Genomic DNA, 24,618 nt, shown 5'->3' with positions numbered 1-24,618 from the left:
CTCAGGCGAATTTTTTTTTTTTTTTTAAATAGCCGAGCCAGTTCTCTATAAAAAAGTGTTTAAAAAATAAAGGGGGGGGGGGGGCCCTCGCCTTCCATTTTTCAAACAAACAGGCAGGCGCTAACATGATTTGTTTTTTTATTTGGCCTTAGATTCCATGGCTCAGTAATTTGGTAGTAACTCAGAATATTGACATTACACCGGATCGGCTATCAGTCAAGGTGCCCCCTTACTCCCCAGATGCCAATGCCTCAATTTTTTTTTTGCCCCTAATTTCCAACACAATTGCTCTTTATTTGTCTTGGGCACACATAATTGTTCCATGGTAGATGGACAGGCCTGTATGCTTCGTTTTTGAAAGGGCACCACGGCATGTTCTTCTTGGCAAAGGGCAATACATGTAAATGAGGAAATTGACAAGTTCTACTGGATCTTTTGAAGGGCACCAAGGCAATGACAAGGGGGCAATGAGGCAATCGCCTTCGTTGTCTCCGTGAACTATCAGGCCTGACATGTATAGATGGACATCTGGTGAATATATGTGCCAAGTCCCGGACCAATTCATTATAATGACCAATTATTTATTAACTGTCACAATGTTCATCAGTGCATAACATTGTTCCTGTGGTGACCTCGTTTGATATTTGGAAGCAATTGCATTATAAAAAGTATGTGCATACTACAAATGAAAGTGTACCATTCGAAGTGACTAATGCATCCGTGCATGTAGGCATCTTGAGCAAGTCCTTGCTCTATGATGTAGGCCTACATGTACTTGTAGGTAATTACTTTCTAAAAGACATTTTATTTATTGTTTTATTCAGTTTTTTCCTTCTTCATTGAATCGAACCGGAAATTGTAGCCTGAAGGTTCGTTTGAAGCTGATTTTACAATGCACATTAAAAAGTAAAAAGTATCATTTACAAAATTAAACATAACATTATAATGTTTTATACAAAAGTTTGATAATGTCACACCTGATAATGTGATGAACCAGTACTTTTTTCTTGTAAGGGCAAGGCAGTTTTTTCTCTGTAAAGGATAACTCTATCTTATCAAAGGGCACCAAGGCAATCAGCCTGTTATATGTCATCTTTATGTAACTTTGTGCAATTTAACACAGTGCATGTGTCCTGAGGCATGACTAAGTCAGATTTGCGATTTCAAGGCCCTCAGAAAAATCTGGAAAGTTATTATTAAATAGTCCGAAAAGTCTTTTTAGAGCCTGTGTCAGCCCTGTGACTCAGTAAAATGTTCTTACTTTTTCCATACAAGTGGTTGTAAGAATACTGAAACCTTGCATTTATTTTAAAAAGCCACAACCAAAATAGAACAAAATGCACAAAGTCAATGTAATAAAATAAACAATTCTTAAATGTTTTTGGTAAGGCAGGATTTACTTGGTTTGATGTGTTTATTTTAGAATACAAACTTATGCTTCCATCAATATTTCAAGAATCAGACAATCAGAAAAAAAATTAGTTAAAAAGGTTGAAAAAGGTTGAAGTGTATTTTTAACCATTTAAAAAAAAAACATGAAAAAGTAGACAGGACTATGTTTGTATGTATTTTTAAGCATATTTTGTTCATATATTTCCTAACTGCACCATTTACCTTCTCCCTGACATTGCCATACAGTAACGCTGCCACAATTTATTATAAAGTGAGAATTCCTCTGAGGTCGAGCCAGTGGACAAACGCCCTGATTTAGTTATGAATAATTCAATAGTTCCCTTGAAACTGCTGTGTAGTAATAGTTTGATTAATAATTAATGGTGGGGTCTACATTCAGACTAGTACATGAATCTACCCTCCTTAGTGTGCAATTACGCATTATGTGCATCATGCACAAGGGATTTGCTTGCACATTTACATGTAATACACATGCACTGCACATGAATTACGCTAAATGCATTCATTCAAGAAAAAGAAGAAAGTGGCCTAGGGGTCGATTTCACAAAGAACTTTGCGCTAACTTAGGACTAGTCCTAACATATATTAAAAACTACATGCTACATGTAGTAAGTAAGTTACATGTAGGATGAGTAATTCGTCCTTACTCAAGATAAGGCTTGTCTTAATGTATGTAAAATCAATGTGAAATCCACCCCTGGTGTCTAAAGCCCTGTTCGCATTGGACTTAATTTGGGTATACTAACCGAGCCAATGGGTAACTTAACCATTTTAAGTCTAATGCCAGCAGCCCAGGAAGCTTTCCTCCCAGGTAACTTACCCGACCCGAAGGGTAGTTTAACCGAGCCAAAGGTGCCCAGGAAGTTTTCCTCCCAGGTAACTTACCCGACCCGAATGGGCAGTTTAACCGAGCCAAAGGTGCCCAGGAAGATTGACCAGGTCAGTTTGACCAAGCCAGAAAGTCCAATGCGGACGCGACGACTCGGTTAAATCTTCCATCCATCCGTGACCCGAAGAAGCCGACATGTTTTGTCATGGAAGAATAAGATTTTCATGATTATCGAACTATTCAATGTTACGCAGGGGGCCAGCTCGGTTAGTTTACCCACGGTCTCGGTAAGTTTACCCCGAGTCAAATCAATCCAAGTGCGGATGGTGGGAAAGTTAACCCGTCAGAATGTTACCCAGCGTCATGGTTAAGTTACCCAAAATATGAATCCAGTGCGAACACTGCTTTAGAATATAAAATTATACTTAATATATCAGGGCCCACTTTCATAGGGCCGCTTAAGCAGAAAATATTGCTTAACAATTGTCAGCTAAGCATAAATGAGCAGGACACCAGTCACAATATATAGTATCAATGTACTTACATTTGACAGGCCCTTGAACTGCACTCTTGAAGGGCACAGAAACTTTTCTGTGGTAAAGGGCACTTCTATTGGGAAACTGTAAGTTTGTATTAGGTACCACAGCAAAAGCAAAGGGTACCACAGCAATTGCTGCGGGTGCCACGTGAATTATTTCGATGCCTGGCTCAGTTTTGTTGAGCTAAGATTCTTTTTATAACTTGAAGCAGAGCCCTCAAAATTGGGAAATCCACTTTTTTTATTGAATGTTTGACTTATTTTTAAAGTCAACAAATGTGTGTCTGTTGTATAAAAAAAATTTAAAAAATCATTGTGTTGTGTGTTGTGCGAACTGGGAATGCATATGGGATGATAATCTTAGTTATCCAGCTACTTATCTGCGCTACAATACGGGTTAGAACCATTGAACTGCGAAACTTAACAGTGCATCACATGATAACATTAAAGGCACTGGACACTTTTGGTAACTGTCAAAGACCAGTCTTCCCACTCGCTGTAACTCAACATATATGCATAAAATAACAAACCTGTTAAAATTTGAGCTCAATTGGTTATTTGAAGTTGTCGGACAATAATGAAAGAAAAAAAACCTTGTCACACGAAGTTGTGTAGTTTCAGATGCTTGATTTCGAGACCTCGGAATCTAAAACTGAGGTCTTGAAATAAAATTCGTGGAAAATTTGTGGAAAAGCTGATTCTCACAATGTTTTATACTATCAACTTCTCCCCATTACTCTGTTATCAAGTAAGGTTTTATGCTAATAATTATTTTGAGTAATTACATTTACCAATAGTGTCCACTGCCTTTAAGAGCATCGTCAAGGTGGTTGGGAAACAACTGATGAAGTAAGGGTTCTCCCATGTTTTTTGTTTTTTTTCAAAACTGAGGTAATTTCTGGACCAATTATTTTAAATGTTTGGCTGAAGCACACTGTGTGCAATCTATGTATTGGTATTGGTTGATTTTCCTTTTAGGGTTTTTTGGTGAAACTATTTCCCAAAATTATCATGTTTTAAAAAGTGGGGTGGGGGATGGGGGCGTATCATGTACCTGAGAAAGAACTGCCCTGCAAGGCCTGAAACCATGTACCGTGTATACTGAACAAGAATATCTCTGTGAATTTGATTTTATCAAAAGAAATAGTTTGAGATGTAAAAATTTTTCCATTTGAAATTGAAGGTTCAAAGGTCTGTGTATTTTGTGTGAAGTCCGCTCTTTACTATCTCTGATTTAGTTCTTTCATCAGTATTCCTTCATTTTGGAGATGACAACAGAGGCTTGCCATCAGAAATTAAGCATCATGCTGATTATGAAGATCTGTAGAATTTATTGCATTGAATTATGCCCTATTTTTTATTTCATTCCATATACACAGTATCCATGTGTTTTATTTTGACCTAAATCTGTCGCTTCTATCATGTTGCTGAGCAAAGATTGAACAGTGAATTTTAAATCGCCATTTTGAGGGGCAACCTTGCACAATCCTCGCAGATCTACATGGTGCATAATGAATGGGAAAGACATGTCTCTACATGTCACTGACAGGGGTTTCTGAGCTTGCAAAAAGGACGAGCCAAAATTATAAATTGTTCATGTGGTGTAGTTCTACTGTCGCCAGTGAATCCTGATGCTGAGTGATATACATCAAGTGTAGCTGAAGTCTGCATCTTGCCCTGGCTTCATTTAGAATGGAGAAGAAAACAACAATTCAGGGATGGAACACGTACTTTGTACAGCGACATGTGTACCATAAAATATTAGCAACATTAAAGGCAGTGGACACTATTGGTAGTTACTCAAAATATTTACTAGCATAAAACCTTACTTGGTAACAAGTAATGGGTAGAGGTTGGTAGCTAGTATAAAACATTGAGATAAACAGCTCCCTCTGAAGTGGAGTAGTTTTCGAGAAAGAAGTAATTTTCCATCAATTTGATTTCGAGACCTCAGGTTTAGAATTTGAGGTCTCGAAATCAAGCATCTGAATGCACACAACTTCGTGTGATAAGGGTTTTTATTTTTTTTATTATTATCTCGCAACTTCGACGACCGATTGAGCTCAAATTTTCACAGGTTTGTTATTTTATTTATATGTTGAGATACAGTAAGTGTGAAGACTGGTCTTTGACAATTACCACTAGTGTCCAGTGTCTTTAAATCAAAAAAGAGCCAAGGGACCTGCACATCCTTAATAATATAATATAATGTAGACCCACATTACATTTTTAACACAACTCAGCCATTTTGTTTTCACCCTTTTGACATCAATATACAACCAAACTGAGGCACAAATGAAAAAACAGTCTGGCCCCTTTTCCCGATAAAGGAAATCACGAGGCAGTATTACTATTGGAGACAGGAAACATGACCACGATGTCGGCGACTCCATAGAGGGTCTTGGAACCATGAACTGTGGTTGAGTTCCGATGGAGGTTAATTCTTTCTGCACTAATAACACTGCACAGTATTGAACCATATTGAGTTCAGGGACCATCTACAGTGTGTCATTACAATTTTGACGTGTGCCGTGTATATATGGCCAGTCATAATCACAAGGTCGCGCGTACCTTTTTCACACAGCGTCATATTTAAATGCCATGATGGGGAATTGGAAACCGAGTTTGACATACATGTATCATTTTGGAAGTAAGGGGTGAATTATTTATTTGTTGAAATTCAATCAGTGCATTATGCATTGGGACAGATGTGAAGCAGTAACATGTTATGTATCTGATGTGGTGCTCACAGGTGTACATTTATAGTCTACATGTTCATGTACTGGTTTTTATGTACAAATAAAATGAATTTTTTAAAGCAATTCAGCATGAAATTATGCTCATGAAAGGTATGTAAATGTAACCCAACTGTTTGCAGTAAAAACACCCTTCAAAATAGTTTGTTTATCAAAAATAAAAGTAAAACAAAAAAGTCGCATCCCCTTAAGGTGATCCCCTGGTTGCCGCTTCCCAGGTTGTATCGTAATTTGGTTGTGATCCCTGGCTACACGACAGTTAACAGTTGTATGGCTTCTGACTGGCACCCCTGAACAATTGACAAAATAGGGACACCGCCAATATAGGGCTAGATACATGTAGCTCAGTTGGTAGAGCGCCGGCACGCTAATCCGGAGGTTGTTAGTTCGAATCCCACCCTAGTTAATTCTTTGTTCAACCCCCCAAAAATATTTCAAAATTTACCCAGTCAGTTTCCCTTGTGGTTTAAATTGATAAAAATAAAGTAAATTAGACTTTCTTACAGCATGGGTTAAAGCAATCGCACAACATCGGTAAACAGTATTGTCCAAAGGCCCACACTTCGTGTATCACAACTTATATTATAAAATAACAAACCTGTGAAAATTTAGGCTCAATCGGTCATTGGAGTCGGGAGAAAATAACGGGAAAACCCACCCTTGTTTCCACACGTTTCACCTTGTCATGACGTGTGTTTAAAATAAATACGTATCCTCGATATTGAGAATTGATTTAATGTTTTCTCAAAAAGTAAAGCATTTCATAGAATAATATTTCAAGGGAAGTCTTTCACCATTACTTTCTGTAAACCCTGTAAGTTATTTGTATCTGTGAACTTTTAGTTTTTGTTCTGTTCAGAAAGTGTCCAATTTAATACAATTAAACACAAATATATTACAAAAATAAAATAAAAATTGCACTTTCAAAAACATTTATAAATAAATTTAGGTGTGCAGTGTTCATCTGTGGTGCTCGCATTTACCATCCTCTATATAAATACACATTGTTATCACTCAGTTTCCCAACCACCCATTCCACACAGACCAATCAAACAAACACACTACCCATTTAACAGTCTACATTTCACATTCACTATAACTGATTAATACTTCACACCACGCACTAAAGAGAGCACAATGTCCGCAACCGTCATGACCCACGGCTGTAGCGTCAGCGGCGGCAAAAGGCGTCTGGTATCTGAATGGGGGCGGCCTCCATAGATAGAGGGCTGAATCAATATTAAAAATATAGGATAAGATTGTTTGCGTATACTGGTTGGATCTCCCCTAGTGATTGTATAGGGACCCCTAGGTCGCTAGTCAAAGTAACACACTGGTTACTTTTTAAACATACTGTAAGCAATGCAGTACATATCATTTGAGTAAACAAAGCATGGGGACAATATGTAATAAAAGATGTGGAATTTATGAACATGTAGTGCAAGTAGTGTTCAGGTTGTCCTGTTTATTTGTTTCTGAGATCACGCACAGTTTGTACATGTACCTGCTCTTTATTAGGTACACGTACACTGTAAGTAAACTAATTTAAATTTTAAACATAATTTTGAAATGTATAATTGGATAAAATTTCAACATTCATACAAGCTTATAAATGATGTACAGTACTTATACAACGAATCAATTCAAACCAACTGCATGTCGAAACCTGCGAGTTGAAACCAACGGTTGTTTTCAGAACCACCCAAACTCATTAGAGATACATGTGTAGTCATTACATGGTGTTACCGCAAAACTTTCCATATCGTATTTCAACCATGCACAGTTTCAAATCCTACTCAACTGTATGTATCTCAAAGGTACATGTACATGTATTTAATTTTGCATTATATGTGTACATGTACAAGTTTGTACAATAATTAAAGCTCAAGGCTAGAAAATTACTCTGACCGAAGGCTTGAGGCCAGTGTCTGGCTACAATGTAGTAAACTTACACCAGACAAGTCCGGCAGTCTTGTGTTTTTGAATAATAATACCTCCCCAATCCTTTATTTCTCAGTTTTGTTTAGGTAAGGTTAATTTTACTTGCAACCACATATGGTTGGATTCATTATTAGAAATACTACAAAAACTTACAAAATACATCACAAAAACTTTAAAATAATTTATTATCTATCATATTTTCAGGGTTTTCAGCAGTATCTTTGTATTTTATATTTTTATGATATTGCATTTATAATACAATTCAGTTATATTGAGTATGAAGGTATTGCCCAATAAGATGTTTGAGGTGTGCAAATACTTCCTTATGTGCTTGTTGCTGAGTGCTTATAAAGTACCACATTGTACATTAGCTGACAAGTTGTCATTAACAATGTATGTAATGTATTATCTGCTAAATGCTTTTCCTCTCCAAGTATTCAGAATCAAACAAACAACAAACTGGACAGCTTTCAATACATTATTTCCTGCTTCCACAGATGTATATAAACCAAATGAATGCATGATTTCCAAAGCGGTTGTATTTAGAATTTGTTTTCTTTTTTGGGGGGCCATTAAAACCTGATGTATTCAAGCCATCCGGTTCATGATGTCCCCTTAAATACAGTAGACTAGTGTTGGTGCTGTGATGTTTTTAAGTTAAAGGAACACGTTGCCTTGGATAGGTCGAGTTGGTCTTTGAAAAGCGTTTGAAGCCGTTCGCTATGAAATGCATATGGTTAGATAGATAGTTTAAAAGTAGAATATAAATATCCACACAAACTTGCCTCAGAATTTGACAGTTTTCCTTTTACGTCGCGAAGAAACACGGTCGGCCATTTATGGGAGTCAACAATTTGACTCCCATAAATGGCCGACAGTGTTAGTCGACGATGTAAAAGGACCACGCAATTTCGATGAATATTTGTGTAGATCATTGTATTCTACTTTTACAACACCTTTCTAACCATTTAACAAACGGTTAAAAAACGCTTTTTATACACCAACTCGTCCGATCAATGGCTAAGGAATGCTATCAACCTGCAGCCATGTCCAAAGTGGTGGTTACGTCTATGGCTAGCCATAGCTCTAGCCGCCAATTCAGTATACATACCATGTACATACAGCCCGAGGCTGGAAGGGATTAGTAGTAATAGCTGGATGTTTTTGGATAACTGATTTTAAAACAAAATAGAGGTCCAGTGACGATTTTAAAAATGTAAACAAACAAGAATATTTAGAAAATAGAATTAGCTGTGGCAAACTGCTTACCAGCAAAAGAGGACCTACATGTTGGGTAAAAAAAAAAAATAGTTTATGGCCTGACGTTTTGACCCTATTAGAGTCTTTCCCGAAGGTTAAAAAATATTGTATATTTCAAACCATTCATGGCGCCTTACGTTTGGGGTGGGGGTGGTTAAAGACAGTGGACACTATTGGTAATTGTTAAAGACCAGTCTTCTCACTTGGTGTATATCAACATATGCATAAAATAACATGTGAAAGTTTAAGCTCGATTGGTCGTCGGAGTTGCGAAGTAACTATGAAAGAAAAAACACCCTTGTCACACGAAGTTGTGTGCTTTTAGATGCTCGATTTCAAGACCTCAAATTCTAAACTTGAGGTCTGGAAATTAAATTTGTGGATAATTACTTCTTTCTCGAAAACTACGTCACTTCAGAGGGAGCCGTTTCTCACAATGTTTTATACTGCCAGCCTCTCCCCATTACTCGTTACCAAGTGAGGTTTTATGCTGATAATTACTTTGAGTAATTACCCGTAGTGTCCACTGCCTTTATAAGTAAAGGAGGAAGGGTTCTCTGGTGATGCAACTGTTCTACTGTATGTAGATAACATTTGAGGCTAATTTTGATTTTCTATTTCTGTTTTACAGATCTATCGAAGGCACAGAGAGCATTCTCAGACACACTGATCACGTTCAACTTTGAGTGCATTGGAATGTCCCAGACTGATGATGAAATTGACATTTGTAAGTTCCTGTCTTTTTGAAAGGTCTTCTATGTTTTGTTAGTGTCTATTTTGAGTGTCTTAAATGTAACTATGCCTTCTAAGTGTTTTTCCTGGAGTGGGAATCTGGGGGGGGGGGGGGGTAAGGTAGGGGCTAGTTAAAAAAGGGAGACTTTTGGACGGTCCTTTTTATACAGTTCTCAGCATGTCCATGTGCTCTGAGACCTACAGTACGTGCAGAGCCGCAAAAAAAGGAATGTTTTGTCTCCTATTGGAAAAGAATGGGATGGTTACATTTATGCTAAAAGTGTTTTGTTTTAATTATTATAAATATCTGTTTAAATTTAAAATAACTTGGTTTCTAGAAATGGTTGATGACATTTTGCAGTACAAGTAAGTTTTTGTTGTTGCAAATTTGACCTGAAAATTTAGGTTTGAATTTTAATAGCTATTTAAGCTTCCACTTCAGGTATTGCATAAAGAAATCTGCCAATAATACATGTAAGTGGTACATGATGTAGTAAACTAAAAATGTATTAATGTCGGAATCCAAACATTAGGCTAGATGTCCATTTGCATGTTTGTTACTTGTATTGTGTGCATTATCCGTGGCTTAAGTGAAATTTTTCGAATGTTTTATTTTGTTTATGAAATAGCAGCATCCATCAAATTCATTAGGGAAAAAATTATAGAAAGTAATTTATTTCATCAAAAAATTACGCCACCACCTTTAACACTAATTAATGACTACTTTAATGTTATATTGTCTTTTATGCATAAAAGTGCATTTAAAATCTTACACACTTGTAGTACATTTTTTAACTTGTTCAATATGTTTCTCACAAACTTTTGTTTAACCCATTCAATATATGTATAATTCACAAACCAGGGCAGTGTCAAAAATTGTATTTTTTTCTCATAATTTGTATTAAAACAAATTGTGTAAGAGGACAGCCTAATTATCATATTTACATTACCACATATACCATGGAAGGTATTTCATTTGGCCGTTGGCAGACTGACTTTACGTCCCCCGCGGTGAGAAAAAACCTCTGACCCTGAAATTGCCAGAAATTAAATGCGTCCAGTCCAGTAGGGTAGTATGCGGTTGACAAATGTTTGGCATGAAAGCCCAAAGGGTGCACCACAGGAAATGCTTGGCGGAGGAGTTGCAGGCTTATATGGCCGAGGAATAATTGGTTGAGGCTGTGTGGGTTCTGTGTACATGAATGGTTCATCTAGGAGTTTGTGTCAGGGTTTCTTTTGTTGGGGATAGACAGGTGTAAATAACCTGTCACTATATTGGGATACCTGCACAAGAATTACACGAACCTGTATGTAGATCGCCATTCTGTCGCCATCGTCGTTGTCGTGTTCCTTGACTTAAATTAGTAAAAATTTGCAGTTTAATATTGGGGGTCAGACTTCATTTATATTACATGTGGGCCTACACAGTGTGTGACCTTGTCTTCTACAGTAAGCTTATAATATAAAGCTGTACAAAAGGCATTTTTAATGGACAGTATTCCAATTTTTATGTGGGTAAAAAAAAAAAAAAAAGGAAACTTAAAATTTAGTTCACACAGTCTCAAAGAAAATTTCAATAATTATGGTTAAAGTACAGCCCCCCCCCCCAATTTTGTTTTCTTTTTCAAATATATGACACGTACATAAATTTTAAAAATAAGAACAAATTATGAAATACATGTAGATAGCAACATTTTATTTGTACTTTTAATTCGGGTTGCATTTTCCCTCATATTAAGTTTTTGTCAATACAGGTTTTTGTATAGATTTATGGTAAGAAATTAATGCAGAGCTAAAATTAATGGAGCTGTTTGACCATAGAAAAGCAGAGCTACATGAGCATATGGCAAATTAAGCTTACTAGAAAAAAAGGTGACTAAACAAAACACCACATTTGCTATCTGTGACTTGTACCCTGGCCGTTTTTCGCTTAAGAGACATTTTACAAAATATATGTTTTCTGCCTGCATGAAGAGAAATGACATTGGGCCCAGTTACGGCATCTACTATCCAAAAAAAATTGATCAAAGTTCAAAATTTTATTTTCTTTCTGAGTGATGGGTGAATAGTGCATCTATTGGCATTACAAAGAGGTAGGCCTCACACATTCACGTGGAGTTTCCTCTAAGAAAAGTACAAGGAATTTACATTATATTCATGTACTCAGCATGCCTAACACATTTGTTCGCACATACCTCAAACGAGTCAAGTACTGAAGTTAAGTTTTGATGCTAGAAAAAATTCACTGATAACATTCAGGTGCTTGTTTACCTACCCTCCACGTGTATGGAGCGTGCATGTGCCTAAAATGAAATGTTCGGAATTTGGGTTATAGAATTTATCAAGCAAAAAGTAAATGAACGCCCCCACACACATGTCTTGTACCTGTACTTCATATCCCAAGGCAGTACGGTTTACAACAGGGATGTAGGCCTGTCAAGTAGGAGTCAGTCTCTGCTGTAAAACAGCTGGAAGGCTGAAATTACAGTTAAAAATGTAGGATTGAATCTTCAGAAGAACAATTAGATTAAGGTTCAATCTGCAAGCTTGCTGATTATCAGGCCTGGAATTACAACACGAAGGGCACAGGGCCCATGGCCTTTGTTGCCCCTGGTCTTGGCCCTGGTGTCCCTTCAAAAGTTCCCCATAGGCTTCAAGAAGTGCCTGAACCGCAGTGGACACTATTGGTAATTACTCAAATTATTTATTAGCATAAAACCTTACTTGGTAACAAGTAATGAGGAGATGTTGGTAGTACAAAACATTGTGATAAACGGCTCCCTCTGAAGTGGAGTAGTTTTTCGAGAAAGAAGTAATTTTCCACGAATTTGATTTCGAGACCTCAGATTTAGAATTTGAGGTCTCAAAATCAAGCATCTGAACGCACACAACTTCGTGTGACAAGGATGTTTTTCTCTCATTATTATCTTGCAACTTCGACGACCAATTGAGCTCAAATTTTCACAGGTTTAGAAAGGTTTGCGGTAACACCATGTAATGACTATCTCTAATGAGTTGGGGTGGTTCTGAAAAGAACTGTTGGTTTCAACTTGACGTTTCGATCAGTATGCTCTGATCGTCTTCTGGAGAAAGCAGAAAGCTTTCTGCTCTGATCGTCTTCTGGAGAAAGCAGAACTATAGCTTTCTCCAGAAGACAATCAGAGCATACTGATCGAAAGGTCGAGTTGAAACCAGCGGTTCTTTTCAGAACCACCCCCAACTCATTAGAGATAGTCATTACATGGTGTTACCGCAAACCTTTCTATATCGTATTTCCACCATGCAAAGTTTCAAATCCTACTTTCACAGGTTTGTTATTTTTTGCATATGTTGAGATACACCAAGTGAGAAGACTGGTCTTTGACAATAACCAATAGTGTCCAGTGTCTTTAATGCAAATTGAAAGTGGCCTTGCCTCTTAAAGATGAAAATTCCAGGCCTGGATTATAAAGTTTATCACTCATTGCCTGGGTTCTCCCAAGGTGTTTTCAAAGCTGTGAGGCATTCTGGACCCACATTTTTGTATGTTTAGCTGTCACAAAGCACACTAAATTGAAACAAGTCTTTTGGAATGTTTTCTACATGGTGTTTATTTTGGTTTTAAAATCGCTACTGTGCAATCAGGAACATTTTCTCTCTGACATTTTTGTCAGTTTACAAAATCAATTATAGTTATTGAAGCACAATAATGAAGTGTAACATGGTCAACAAGTCGAAAAAAGTGATGCAAATTGCTTTATACTTTCCCTTTGACAGGCAGAGCATTTTTATCATGACCCCTCCCCCCCACCCCCTTTAAAACACTAACGAAGCATACCAGACAAACTAATTTAACCCCAAAAAAGATCCATTTATAATCAAATTAAATCTCAAAGCATAGTTGATGAGGAAGTTGGACATCTAATATTTCATTTGACATGAAATTGGAACACTCCAAGTCCAAAGTTCGTTCTAGGACCATTAGACTTTTATCATTATGCAGCCATCTTGGGTTTCCACCATTGATATCAATGTAACCAATCCGAGGCTGGAAGAACAAAACAGTCTGGTTCCTATTTGCATAATGATTATTAGCATTCATTGTTATTCGATACAAGGAACATGGCCAAGATGAAGGCAGCATGATAAAGGTCTAATACATGTAGCTGTATGGGATTACATTGCACCTTGCCTCTTGTCTGCCATTTTCCTGATCTTGACCTTGATTCTCGTAAGACATTTTGATTTCTACTGGAAGTGTTCTCCTCTAAAGAAATAAAATTCCCTTTCCCCCCAAGGAGAATCAAATTCCAGACCCGCCACACATTATCATAATGTTGTTGCAGTCACATTCTCAGACTAGAGCATGGACTTTAGCACACAGTTCTTCAACACATATAATAACATTAGTTGGAGTATGTGTTTGAGTACATACTGTGCTACAGACAGGCTCCTGGTGGATGACACCCACGCCTCGCATATAGTACATCCCTGTGGACTGTAACCCTGTTTCAGCCCTAGGAGTCGGCGGCAATGTGCCCCTATTGTCAGTTGATTTGGGTCCACAGCCCTAAAAAGGGAAGTGTTGTAGCCCACACCTTGAAGTAGCTGTCTGCTGGCCTCGTAAAGTTTAGGCCTTTTCTCAATACCAAAACTCCATAAGGGAGTGTTACAAAAACACAATCAGATAAAGCCTGTTTTTGTTTTACTCAAAGTGAAACTCACATTTGAAAAACAAACACAGAACGGAAAAGTCTTTACCTCCCACATTTTTACTTTTACTTTGTTGGTTGTTTTGGTTTAAACAAAGAAACTTGTACTATAGAAGAAATTGATCTCCAATGATCTCCAGCTTCACCGACTGAGCTGCAAGTGTTATCTAGCCCTAATATTGTCAGTCTCCCTATTTAATTGGTGAGTGCCAGTCTAAAGTCAAATAACCTGTAACTGTCCTATACATTTGTAGCAGGGATCGCAAGATAAAACTATTTACATGTAGAATGTCAAACATTGCTCAGAAGGACTTTTAAAATCAAAGATAAACCCCAAGTAAACACATTCTGCTGATTTGTTTTCCAATTGAGTGTGCTTAGACCACATTTTTAAAAATTTGGGTTTAGAATTGCCCACAGGAAAAAAAGAAAGAAAAAAAGAAGAAGAAAAAAAACATGAGGAGAAATGGACGGCCATTTTGAAACTAAAAAAAGCATAAGATATGTACATGTCTAACTACATACGTGTGTGTAGCCTAAAATGTACTACACAGTAACTCACAGGGAAATCTGACTTTCAAAAATTGGCAATCAAGATTTGTTGTGGGAAAGACTTCAGGTGAATTGTGTCAATACAGACATGTTTACAAAAGAGCAACTGAGCCTTGACGTCATGCAGGCATGATTTGTACACAGTTTAGCCGAAGAAAACACGTCAAACCTTTTCTTATTTATGGAAATTGGCAGCTACATTTTTTCTAGCTTTTGATGATGAAAAGGGGCCTTAAAATGGCCTTGACAAGAACTGTAAACAAAAACAAAACAAACTACATGTTACAGTTATAAAATGATAAAATTTTTTAGAATTGCCTAATAATAACAAATATATATATAATTTGGAGGAAGACCTTCAGGTATACAGGTTCAGACCGTTGTTCAAAACCACTAACTTAGGCCAGGATTATCGCCATCAGAAATTATGAAAATGTGTACTTTTGGTAACCTGGGTCTTTAGACAGGCACTAACTTAGGCCAGGCTTAGGCGCTACCAGATATTATGAAAGTGTGTACGTTTGGTAACCTGGGTCTTTAGACAGGCACTAACTTAGGCCAGGCTTAGGCACATTCAGATATTATGAAAGTGTGTACGTTTGGTAACCTGGGACTTCAGACAGGCAGACAGAGCCCAAGTCAGAGCCTTAGCCAGATTCTAAGCCAGACCTAAAGCCAAAACCTAAGCTATCTTTTCAGAATGGTCACCTTATCTGTGCAGTCATATGCACCGTGTAGAACTCTGCAGTTGCACATTATGCTGTGCATTATCTGCAAATTATATTGTAGTAAGATCTAATCAATGAAAGTAAACAGTTCGTGCCAGTTACTGTGCTGTATGCAGTGTATGCAGGTTAAAGGCACTGGACACTATTGGTAATTACTCAAAATAATTGTTACCATGAAAACTTACTTGAACGAGCAAAAGTAACATAGTTTTTCACTCAGACTATGAAAAACTTCAGGCCTGAAGCCTTTTATTAAATACATCTGAAAGCACACAAAGTTGTGCAACAAGGGTGTTTTTTCTTTCATCATTCTCTTTCAATTTCGATGACCAATTGAGCCAAAATGTTTAAAGTATGTTATTTTAAGCATACACTGTCAATGTTGGGATACACCAATCGAGAATACTGGTCTTTGACAATTTACATGTACATTGTACAAAAGGTGTCCTGTGGTCGATTTCACAAAGAGTTAGTACTAGTCCTAACTTAGGACTAGTCCTAGGAGATATTAGAAATGTATGACTAGTTCTAAGTTCAGATGAGTAACTTGAGATAAGACTAGTCTTAACTCTTTATGAAATCCACCCCAGTGTTTTTAGGTCCCTGCTTGTGGATGTCTAAACCACGTCAGGAGTACACCGTAGTACGTTATCACCCATGTTACTGGTCCTAATTTAGGACACAAACGGTTTTTTATATCTCCTAGGACTAGTCCTAAATTAGGAATCAACCTCTGTGCCTTAATACCCTGCTTGTGGGTGCCTAATCTCCTGGTCAAAACCACTTCAGGGGTACACTGTAGTACATGATCACCCATGTAAATATGACCATGATTCATAGAGTGAGTATCAGATCCTGAATTGGCCATCTTGTTGACCCGAATTCTCAAGGTCTAGTTGTTAAAGGCAGTGGACACTATTAGTAATTAATCAAAATAATTATTATCATAATACCTTTCTTGATTATGAGTAATGGGGAGAGGTTGATAGTATAAAACATTGTAAGAAACAGCTCCCTCTGAAGTGACGTAGTTTTCAAGAAAGAAGTAATTTTCGGCGAATTTGGTTTCGAGACCTCAGAGTTTCAGAATTTGAGGTCTCGAAATCAGGCCTCTGAAAGCACACAACTTCGTGTGACCATGGTGTGACAAGGGTGTTTTTTTTCTTTCATAAATATCTCGCAACTTCGAATTTTCACAGGTTTGTTATTTTATGCATATATGTTGAGATACACCAACTGTGAAGACTAGTTAACATGTACAATTCACATAGTGTGGTAAAATGCTACGCAAAATGTGTTTTGCTAGACTCTAAAATCATCACTCGCAACTCAGTTGCATTCAGTGTGCACAGAACATGTTCAGTCGGAATTAAAATTGCTGGATGAAATCATTCCCGACTGTACATGTCCCTGTAATTTGTCCAACTGTGCATTTGTGTACGACTTGAGTGTTCGGAATACACCGCGTTATGTGCAAGGTTTTTAACATAATTACTATTCATCGTTCGTTATGCACTGTGCACTGTGTGCAGGACCTGTCTTGTAATATCGTCCCGTTGTGTAGATGTTCTATGGTCCTGTTCAGTGGTCAAAGTGTGTCAAAAATAAATCAATAATGGAGAGTTGAGATGTACAAAATAAGACACAAAAAAATGATTATTTGTTTGATTGCCCTTGGTGATGTCTTTCATTATCAACCAATCATGGAGTTGGAAATAGACTTGATTCCGTAAAACTGTTAAGCGCAGTCTGAATTGCTTTTATAGTCTGTTTGTTTTGAAAAAAAAAAAAAAAATTGTTTTTAATGTATGCACGTATCATATATCTTGTACACGTATCTTTGATAATAACAAACCGTGTATAGCTAGCTGCTAAGTGTACAAATTTTGCGAATACAAAGAAAGTTGCCATCCAACTGGGGGGGGGGGGGGAGGTTGTATACTGTCGTGACTGACATACTGACATGACCCAAAAAAAACGATGCCAAAAAAAATGTGTTGTGATTGTTTTTTTTAATTTCTCTTCAATTTTAAAGTGCTACAGATCTAAATCCATATGACTATTTTGTCCAATTAGGGTAATTAACACTTGTAGTGATGGGATAAACTCATTTTTTAACAAATATGCAAATTAACCTTTGTGTCTGACACTATTGTTACAGACATAACGCATTCGTTTTCATAACATCTATTGTAGTAACGGTAACAAAAACTAGCCCCAAACTTATACATGAAAGAATTGAGAGAAGAAAAAACTGCTATTTCGTAATGTTCAAGCGTTGGGATATTTATCATGACTGTTGAGAACTCATGCCTACCATATTGTGTGTCATGGCAGAGCGGTTAAGAGCACCGAATTCAAACTCTGGTGTTTCTGATCAGCAGAATGTGGGTTCGAATCCCCAGCCGCGACACTTCTGTCCTTAAGCAAGACACTTAACCATTGCTTCTTCCTTCGGATGGGACGTAAAGCCGTTGGCCCCATGTGTTGTGTAACACATGTAAAAGAACCCAGTGCACTTACATGTATCGTAAAGACAAGGGGTTCGCCCTGGTGTTCCTGGCTGTGGCTGCTGTATGCGCTGTAGCACCTTGTAAAACACCGAAGGTTCTAAATAATTGGGTCTCAGAGTTCATCAGTACAATAACCTATCTTTCTGAAAGTTTGTACATGTTATATACTCAGAGCCTTGAGTACCTTGTTTGGTGCGCTATATAAGACTTTGATATTTCAATGTTATTGTAATCAAAATATTTACATGTACTCTTCCATCCTAGCTGGTGAGGAACAAACTTCATGGTCAGGTATAAAAGATTCTATTTATTCAATTTATTTCAATTTGCAATACACCATGTGGTATCTACTAAACTACCGCTAAGAAAATTGTGTGGTTCAGGAGCCTCAGGAGCCAAACTAATGTACTTAGCAACAACCAAAATAGTTACCACAGTAAACCAAACCACATTGATGTTAAAACTAGACATAATTTTAGGTTGAACCACCCCACCCTAAACACTACTTTGTAAATCTAGAACTTGGTGGAGTAGCTGATCAGCTTCATTAATTTGACATTGACAATCACTACTCCACAAAACAGTCTTGTCCTTCCCATCAAAACAGCACTCTGTATCCATCGAGTCCATCTATGTGTGTTGTGGCCGAGTGATCTTGGTCACTGGACCCAAGCTCTGGTGTTGTCAGCAGCAGAGTGTGGGTTTGAACCCTGGTCTTGACACTTGTTCCTTGAGCAAGGCATTTAACCATTATTGCTTTGTAAAAAGTTGGAAAGGTAGTGCATCCTGCTCTACCAGCCTGTATACCAGTGGATGATACCCAAGCTCTGGTCTTGTCAGCAGCAGAGTGTGGGTTTGAACCCTGGTCTTGACACTTGTGCCTTGAGCAAGGCATTTGACCATTATTACTTCGTTAAAAGTTGGGAAGGTAGTGCATCCTGCTCTACCGGCCTGTCTACCAGTGGACGATACCAGTGCGAACATCCTTACTGACTATGAAGGGAAGAACTCTGTTTCAGCCCAAGGGGCAATGTGATCCTGTTAACAATTAGGTGTAGCCCTCACCTGGACGTGGCCCTCCGTGGCCTTGTGGTGTGAATTTAGAAAGAGAACAAAAAAGCGATATTAAAGTATCCCTAACTTTGAAGGAGATGGATCAGATGTTAGTGCTGCTCTCTGTTTCTTCAGACTGTGAACATCTCAAAACCCTCTTTCTATTTTCATCACATCTCTCGGTTCATAGTTTCTTGTGATCAGTCTTATACAACTTCTGCATTTCTTTCCTTTTGTGCCTCATACATTACAATCTCCTTTCTTTCGATGTTTTCCTGCACTCAGCCCTCACCTCTCTGCTGGCTCTCTTTGACATCCTCCTTACTATCTTGTATAATATGTAGTGTTAGATTATTGAAATAATTATGCCACTATTTAAAAAGAACACAATTGCCTAGAATTACTTTTACATTGTCATGATTGTACTTCGATCAATGACAATATTCATGATGAATAATGTGCCTTAAATGGAGTGCATTGTGAGTAATAGACAAAATATAATCTGCCCATCCACTGTTCTAAATTTCTTCCATTGACCATGTTGACTCATGTAATAAAATGACTGACATAACAATGTCGTGGCTGACGTTACACGTGACTGACATTACATGTGACTAACATCATGTTACACTTAAGTTCAATTAACAAAATCTTTAAATAACAATTATTTGCCCACTTGATAACATTATTGCACTGTACCCAGACCCCATACTAACATAAGAAAATAGGGCAGATTTTAATAGCTATCATGTATTCATATATTTTTATTAGACAAATCATTGTTTTGTGACTGATGGTTGATGGTTCATCATGGGTATCTAACATAAAATTGATATAATAACAGTTATTTTCCTAAAAATAGACACTGAGAGTTGTTATTTTAACAATTTTTTTTATATTAAATACCATTAGGTTGATGAAGGAAAATTTTACTTTGAGAGGGGGTTTCTCATTTTGCAAAGGGCTTGCCAATTAAAAGTCTGAAAGTGAAACTTTTGAAGGAGCACAAAGGCAAAGACCAGGGTAACTAGGGCTTGTCTTCGCGCCTTTTAAATTGTCTTTCTTTTACTTGCATCCTGTCCTACACCAAGCTGCCTTCTGGCCTTGTTTTAGGGTGATTTTTTTCATACATGAAAACAATTATTTTTTTAAACCTTCCACCCCTCACAATCATCCATAAATAACATAAATTTCTTTTTCTTCTGTCTCGAATTGCAGCTCAATCGTTGAAGGAGTTTGGGCGACTTATTGCATCAATAGAAGACGAGAGAGATCGCATGGTAAGAATGTCAAGATGAGAAGAAGATGAAAATATGTTTCAATAATTTATTGTTTTCAGTCTCAGTTTTAGATGAACCCACTGGCCACTACACCCTCTTTAATCCTGGATTTCATACATAATACGAGGTCTTTCGTGATAAATTTCTGTTCATAACTTTTAGAGTTCAGTCTATGAGAGGTTTATTACTCATGATATTGTATGATATAAATCATGGGCTAAAATCATGCCTAAAGGACAGAGGGCAAGAGTCACTTACAGGCTGGCCTGTCTAACCAGAGGGTGTGGTCAGTTCTCTTTAATGCCTGGAACATGTAATAATCCACTGTGCAACAACCGCGCCCTTTTCCTGTTGTTTTCAGATATCAAATTATAACATTTGGTTGCACCTTGTACTTACTATGCCTACCCTGTGTCTTAAAGGGAATGTATTTGTTGGTTTTCAGAACCATTCAATTGTTTTAATATTTGATGAATGTAGAAATACAATAGAACTGATGACATAAAAGTTTCATTTCAGAAGGGGGTAGCGTTTTTTGAGACCTGAAGTAATTTAGTCCACGCAGGCAGAATGGACAATCTAAGAAAAGTTTCTAACATAACGTTTCTCAAATTCAAATTTTGGGGGTAAAACTGTTTTACTTCACAGAAGAATATTATGTGGAAAGAATACAATGAGAATGGTTTATTGCATTTGAATCCCACCCAAGTGATATACACGCAAATGAGTATGCTGTGATTAATACAGAATATTTCGTAAGGGTAAAAAGCAACTAATATTCTCTATCCATGATGCAAATTTAAAAATCTATTCTGATTTCCTGGACCTGGTTGCCTGTGTCATCACTTTTGAATCTTGCCAACTCACATTGTATCGCTGACAGTATTAGTGGTAATTTTACTCGCTTTATGTTACCAAATGCCCACTCTCCAAGGAATGTGATCTTTATTCATGTATGTCGTATGTCACCGAAGCAAAAGAGATCAAACCTACATGTATGTCTTTCAGGTTTGCTGCTTAGAAGTCGGAGACAGATTTTTACAGTAAAAGGGAAATTATTTGTTGACTCTTGAACTTTTATCATCTCAATTTGGTATGAGGATTCCAAGGGCCTGTCGAGTTAAATACACCTCTTGGGAAATAGAACTATTTATTTCAGGGTCTATGCGATCCAAAATACATCGAGTTGGAAGTCAACAACCTCCGGATCACAATCTTGCCAACTTTTTACGCTGTATCCCTTTTCTTAGGGCTCTCAAATCTGTTTGGAATGTAATATTTTGAGGGCCTACACCTTTTTTTAGTGAGGCCGATGCTCGTTTTCTCCTATTCAGTGGGGTGCACCTTGATGCGAAGGTTACCCCTGACCTACCAATGACCCAAGTGAGACTTCAGTTGGGTGATTCGTAGAAACTAAATTAAGCACACATATGATTATTTTAATAGGATATGCATCAGATGCCTTATTTATAAAATCTACTTTCCTGTGTATGAATGAATCTTCATATTAGCAAATGATTTGACATGTCAGTTCCTGTAAACAAAAGCATCATTGTCCAATTGTTTAACAAATCAAAGAAAACAACACAGTTGTGTGGCTTCTGAAAGGCAGCTGGCACCCCAAAATAAAGATATATAGAGATAATATGGAGACCGCCAACATAGGGCTCGATAGCTCAATTGGTAGAGTGCTGGCACTTTAAACTTGAGATCATTGTTTCAAATCCCCCTGTACAATACAATGCAGTAAGTAAATCTTTGTGCAACCCAAACTTATCAACCCCAAAACATACTTGTGTAGTACCAGGAAAAGCCGCGTCCTAGCCTATTTTTAGGGTCGCACTAAAGAAGGATTTTTTCTTGTATAGACCAGCAAGGTGCCACACAGACAGACAAACAGTTCCAACCCACTCAAAAGTCATAATTTGTTTCTCAATATTTAATAGCTTTCATAGTGAACAATACATACTCAGTCTGAATATTTTGTAAAAATTCATGGACCAAATCGTTTCCCGCCCACACCTGAATATTTGAGATTCATAGAGCACCTGTGGGAATGACTCTGGTATTTATTTCTGGAAACAAGTGTAGGCTAGGAGAATACCAATGACCTTGAGTACCACAGTCTGACCTCGGAATGACCTTTGATCCTTTGAAACTTCTGTTTCATAGTAACTAAAATATGTCTTGTAGATTTATGACAAACCATAAAGCTGTCAATGGGAATTTCTATGGATAAAAACCATGGCTTGATTTTATATAAAGGAAAAGCCAAAACAGTTGTGCTTTCTAGAATAAGAATAATGTGACCGGCTAATATACCATTGTCCCATACATATTTCCATATGGTACTGGTGTCCTGCTTATCTTTGTTAATAGCAAAAAATGTTTAAAAAAGAATGTTGTGCCTAAAAGTAAATGAACAACGAACACTATATTATTCCTTAACGTGAACTATTGTAATTTTTAAAGTGCACTTCCACTGGAAAAGTTCAAAGAGTGTGGCAAATTTGAAGGGGCACCTGCACCAAGGCCAAGATTATCGACAACAAAGGCAATATGGCCTCTGTTGCAACTGTGTAATTCCAGGTGTGGTAGCACATGCCTGTTTGTATCCCAAAGCTTCCACTCCAAAGACAATGTGTCCCTTTAATTCATCGAACATGAGAAACACAGATGTCAAGTGCATAAAATGATTCATCAAGTCGATAAATAACCACTGTCGAGCAATCTCGTTAGCCTACTGCAGACAGAACATGAGGATACTCCTGGCCGTGACGTCAGCGTGACATACCCTCTTTAGCTGTTGACATTTTAACTGAGTCACATTAACTGGTCTGTTCTGTCCCGTGGTACAATAAGGCCTATGCCGTTAGCTTACCGGAAGGTCAAATTAAGGGGAAGGGTTGATGAGTGAACTTTTAAGCGGGAATTGAACAGGCGGTGGTTCTGAGAAGTAGAGCTCGGGTTGAGCTTGGAAAGGGTGGGGTGTGTGTTAATACAAATTTATTGGGGGTGTTAGGCCTATATTAAGGTTTAGTAAAAGTTCTTGTCACGTGCGGCATTTTGTTACAGGCAACTAAGCGGCAACCAATTGTACGGTGTGTATGCATACATGTTGTCGTTAAGACATCAGCCCATTTTTCATGGCGCGGCATGCTATAGACTTCTGCACATACAGCGTTCTGTAGAGCGAGTGCTTTTATGGGCTGTAAGTGCATAGCATGAAATAGTGCTCTGAGCTAGAATTTGCGTGGATGTTTTTTTAAGGAATCAAAATACACTGAGTGCTTTTCACCTCTAGTATATATGTGTACAGTCTGACAGTAGAGAAATTAAGAAAACCCCAAATAATTGTTTTTTATCCCCAATCTAGTTGTTACATTCAATCAATGATTTTATGTTGAGTTCATCAATATCGTTGTTTTTGTCAAGAACATTGTTTTTATCAAGATCATTCTTCGAGGGGTTGGGGAGGCACCAGTAAGCTTTGAACAGTTGTAAACTGTCGGGGATCATGCCCAGTTCAGAATGTTTACAATGTGTGATAATTTTTGTTTTTTTACCCATACACCGATGTGTGTTCGCAATGTATACTCAGTACTTTTCCCGAGTCCTGTGAAAAAACATCACAGGCGTGTTACTCGGGTGGGTTTCGAACCCACGACCCACGCAATTCCAGAGCAGTGTCTTACCAACTAGACTACTGAAGTTGCCCGGTAGCTAGAGGCAGTTGGAATCCTATGTTTTGGCAGCGGGTACCGCATCGATAATAAGAGATACAAATTTGCATCGGGATGAAGAATATTAATTTTGGTTTTTATCCATTGTGTATGGGTAAAAACCAAAATTAATATTCTTTATCCCCGATGCAAATTTGACATCTCATATTAATGTGTACATTGACAACGGTTCATTAAGTTTGGTTCATTGTCAGATTAACTCATCTTTTCTCATGTTTGATTGTTGTTTATCCAGCTGGAACATGCCAAGGATCAGCTTATTATCCCTCTGGAGGCCTTCAGGAAGGACCAGATCGGCTCCGCAAAGGTACAAACACCTCACAAAATACAAACCTCTTAAACTTATTAGTGTATTAAGACATCATTTCGGCCAGAGGGGTGTCTCTTCCCCCTCTTTGATGTGCTGCTTTTTAATTGGACAGAAGCATTTAGTTATTTAGGGGGAGTTCACAATTTTCTACATTTTTCATGGTCATACAAAGATTATGATCAGGGGGGTGGCTGGAGGAGACCAGGTACAACTTTAAAAGGTCTGCAAAATGTTGATATTTAAATAATGTGCATACATTTTTTTAACAAAATTGATGAG

The 24,618-nt window shown here is 37.6% G+C and overlaps 1 protein-coding gene across 6 annotated transcripts in view; it reads left to right on the top strand.

Annotated features, from left to right (window-relative positions):
* LOC139936743 (rho GTPase-activating protein 26-like) overlaps positions 1-24,618 on the top strand; it is a 60,729-nt gene that overhangs the window by 14,596 nt on the left and 21,515 nt on the right. For 3 of the 6 annotated variants that reach the window (XM_071931648.1, XM_071931647.1, XM_071931646.1), the window contains exons 2-5: positions 9,369-9,464; positions 18,218-18,244; positions 20,225-20,286; positions 24,265-24,336. In XM_071931648.1, the coding sequence (XP_071787749.1) occupies positions 9,369-9,464; positions 18,218-18,244; positions 20,225-20,286; positions 24,265-24,336 (257 nt within the window). The remainder of the gene's footprint in view (positions 1-9,368; positions 9,465-18,217; positions 18,245-20,224; positions 20,287-24,264; positions 24,337-24,618) is intronic. The other 3 variants (XM_071931651.1, XM_071931650.1, XM_071931649.1) reach the window with 1 other exon arrangement.

This window comes from Asterias amurensis, chromosome 4 (genome assembly GCF_032118995.1).
Source record: "Asterias amurensis chromosome 4, ASM3211899v1".
NCBI classification, from domain to species: Eukaryota; Metazoa; Echinodermata; class Asteroidea; order Forcipulatida; family Asteriidae; genus Asterias; species Asterias amurensis.
The sequence above is the reverse complement of the archived record's forward strand: the minus strand, read 5'-3'. Positions and strand labels throughout refer to the sequence as shown.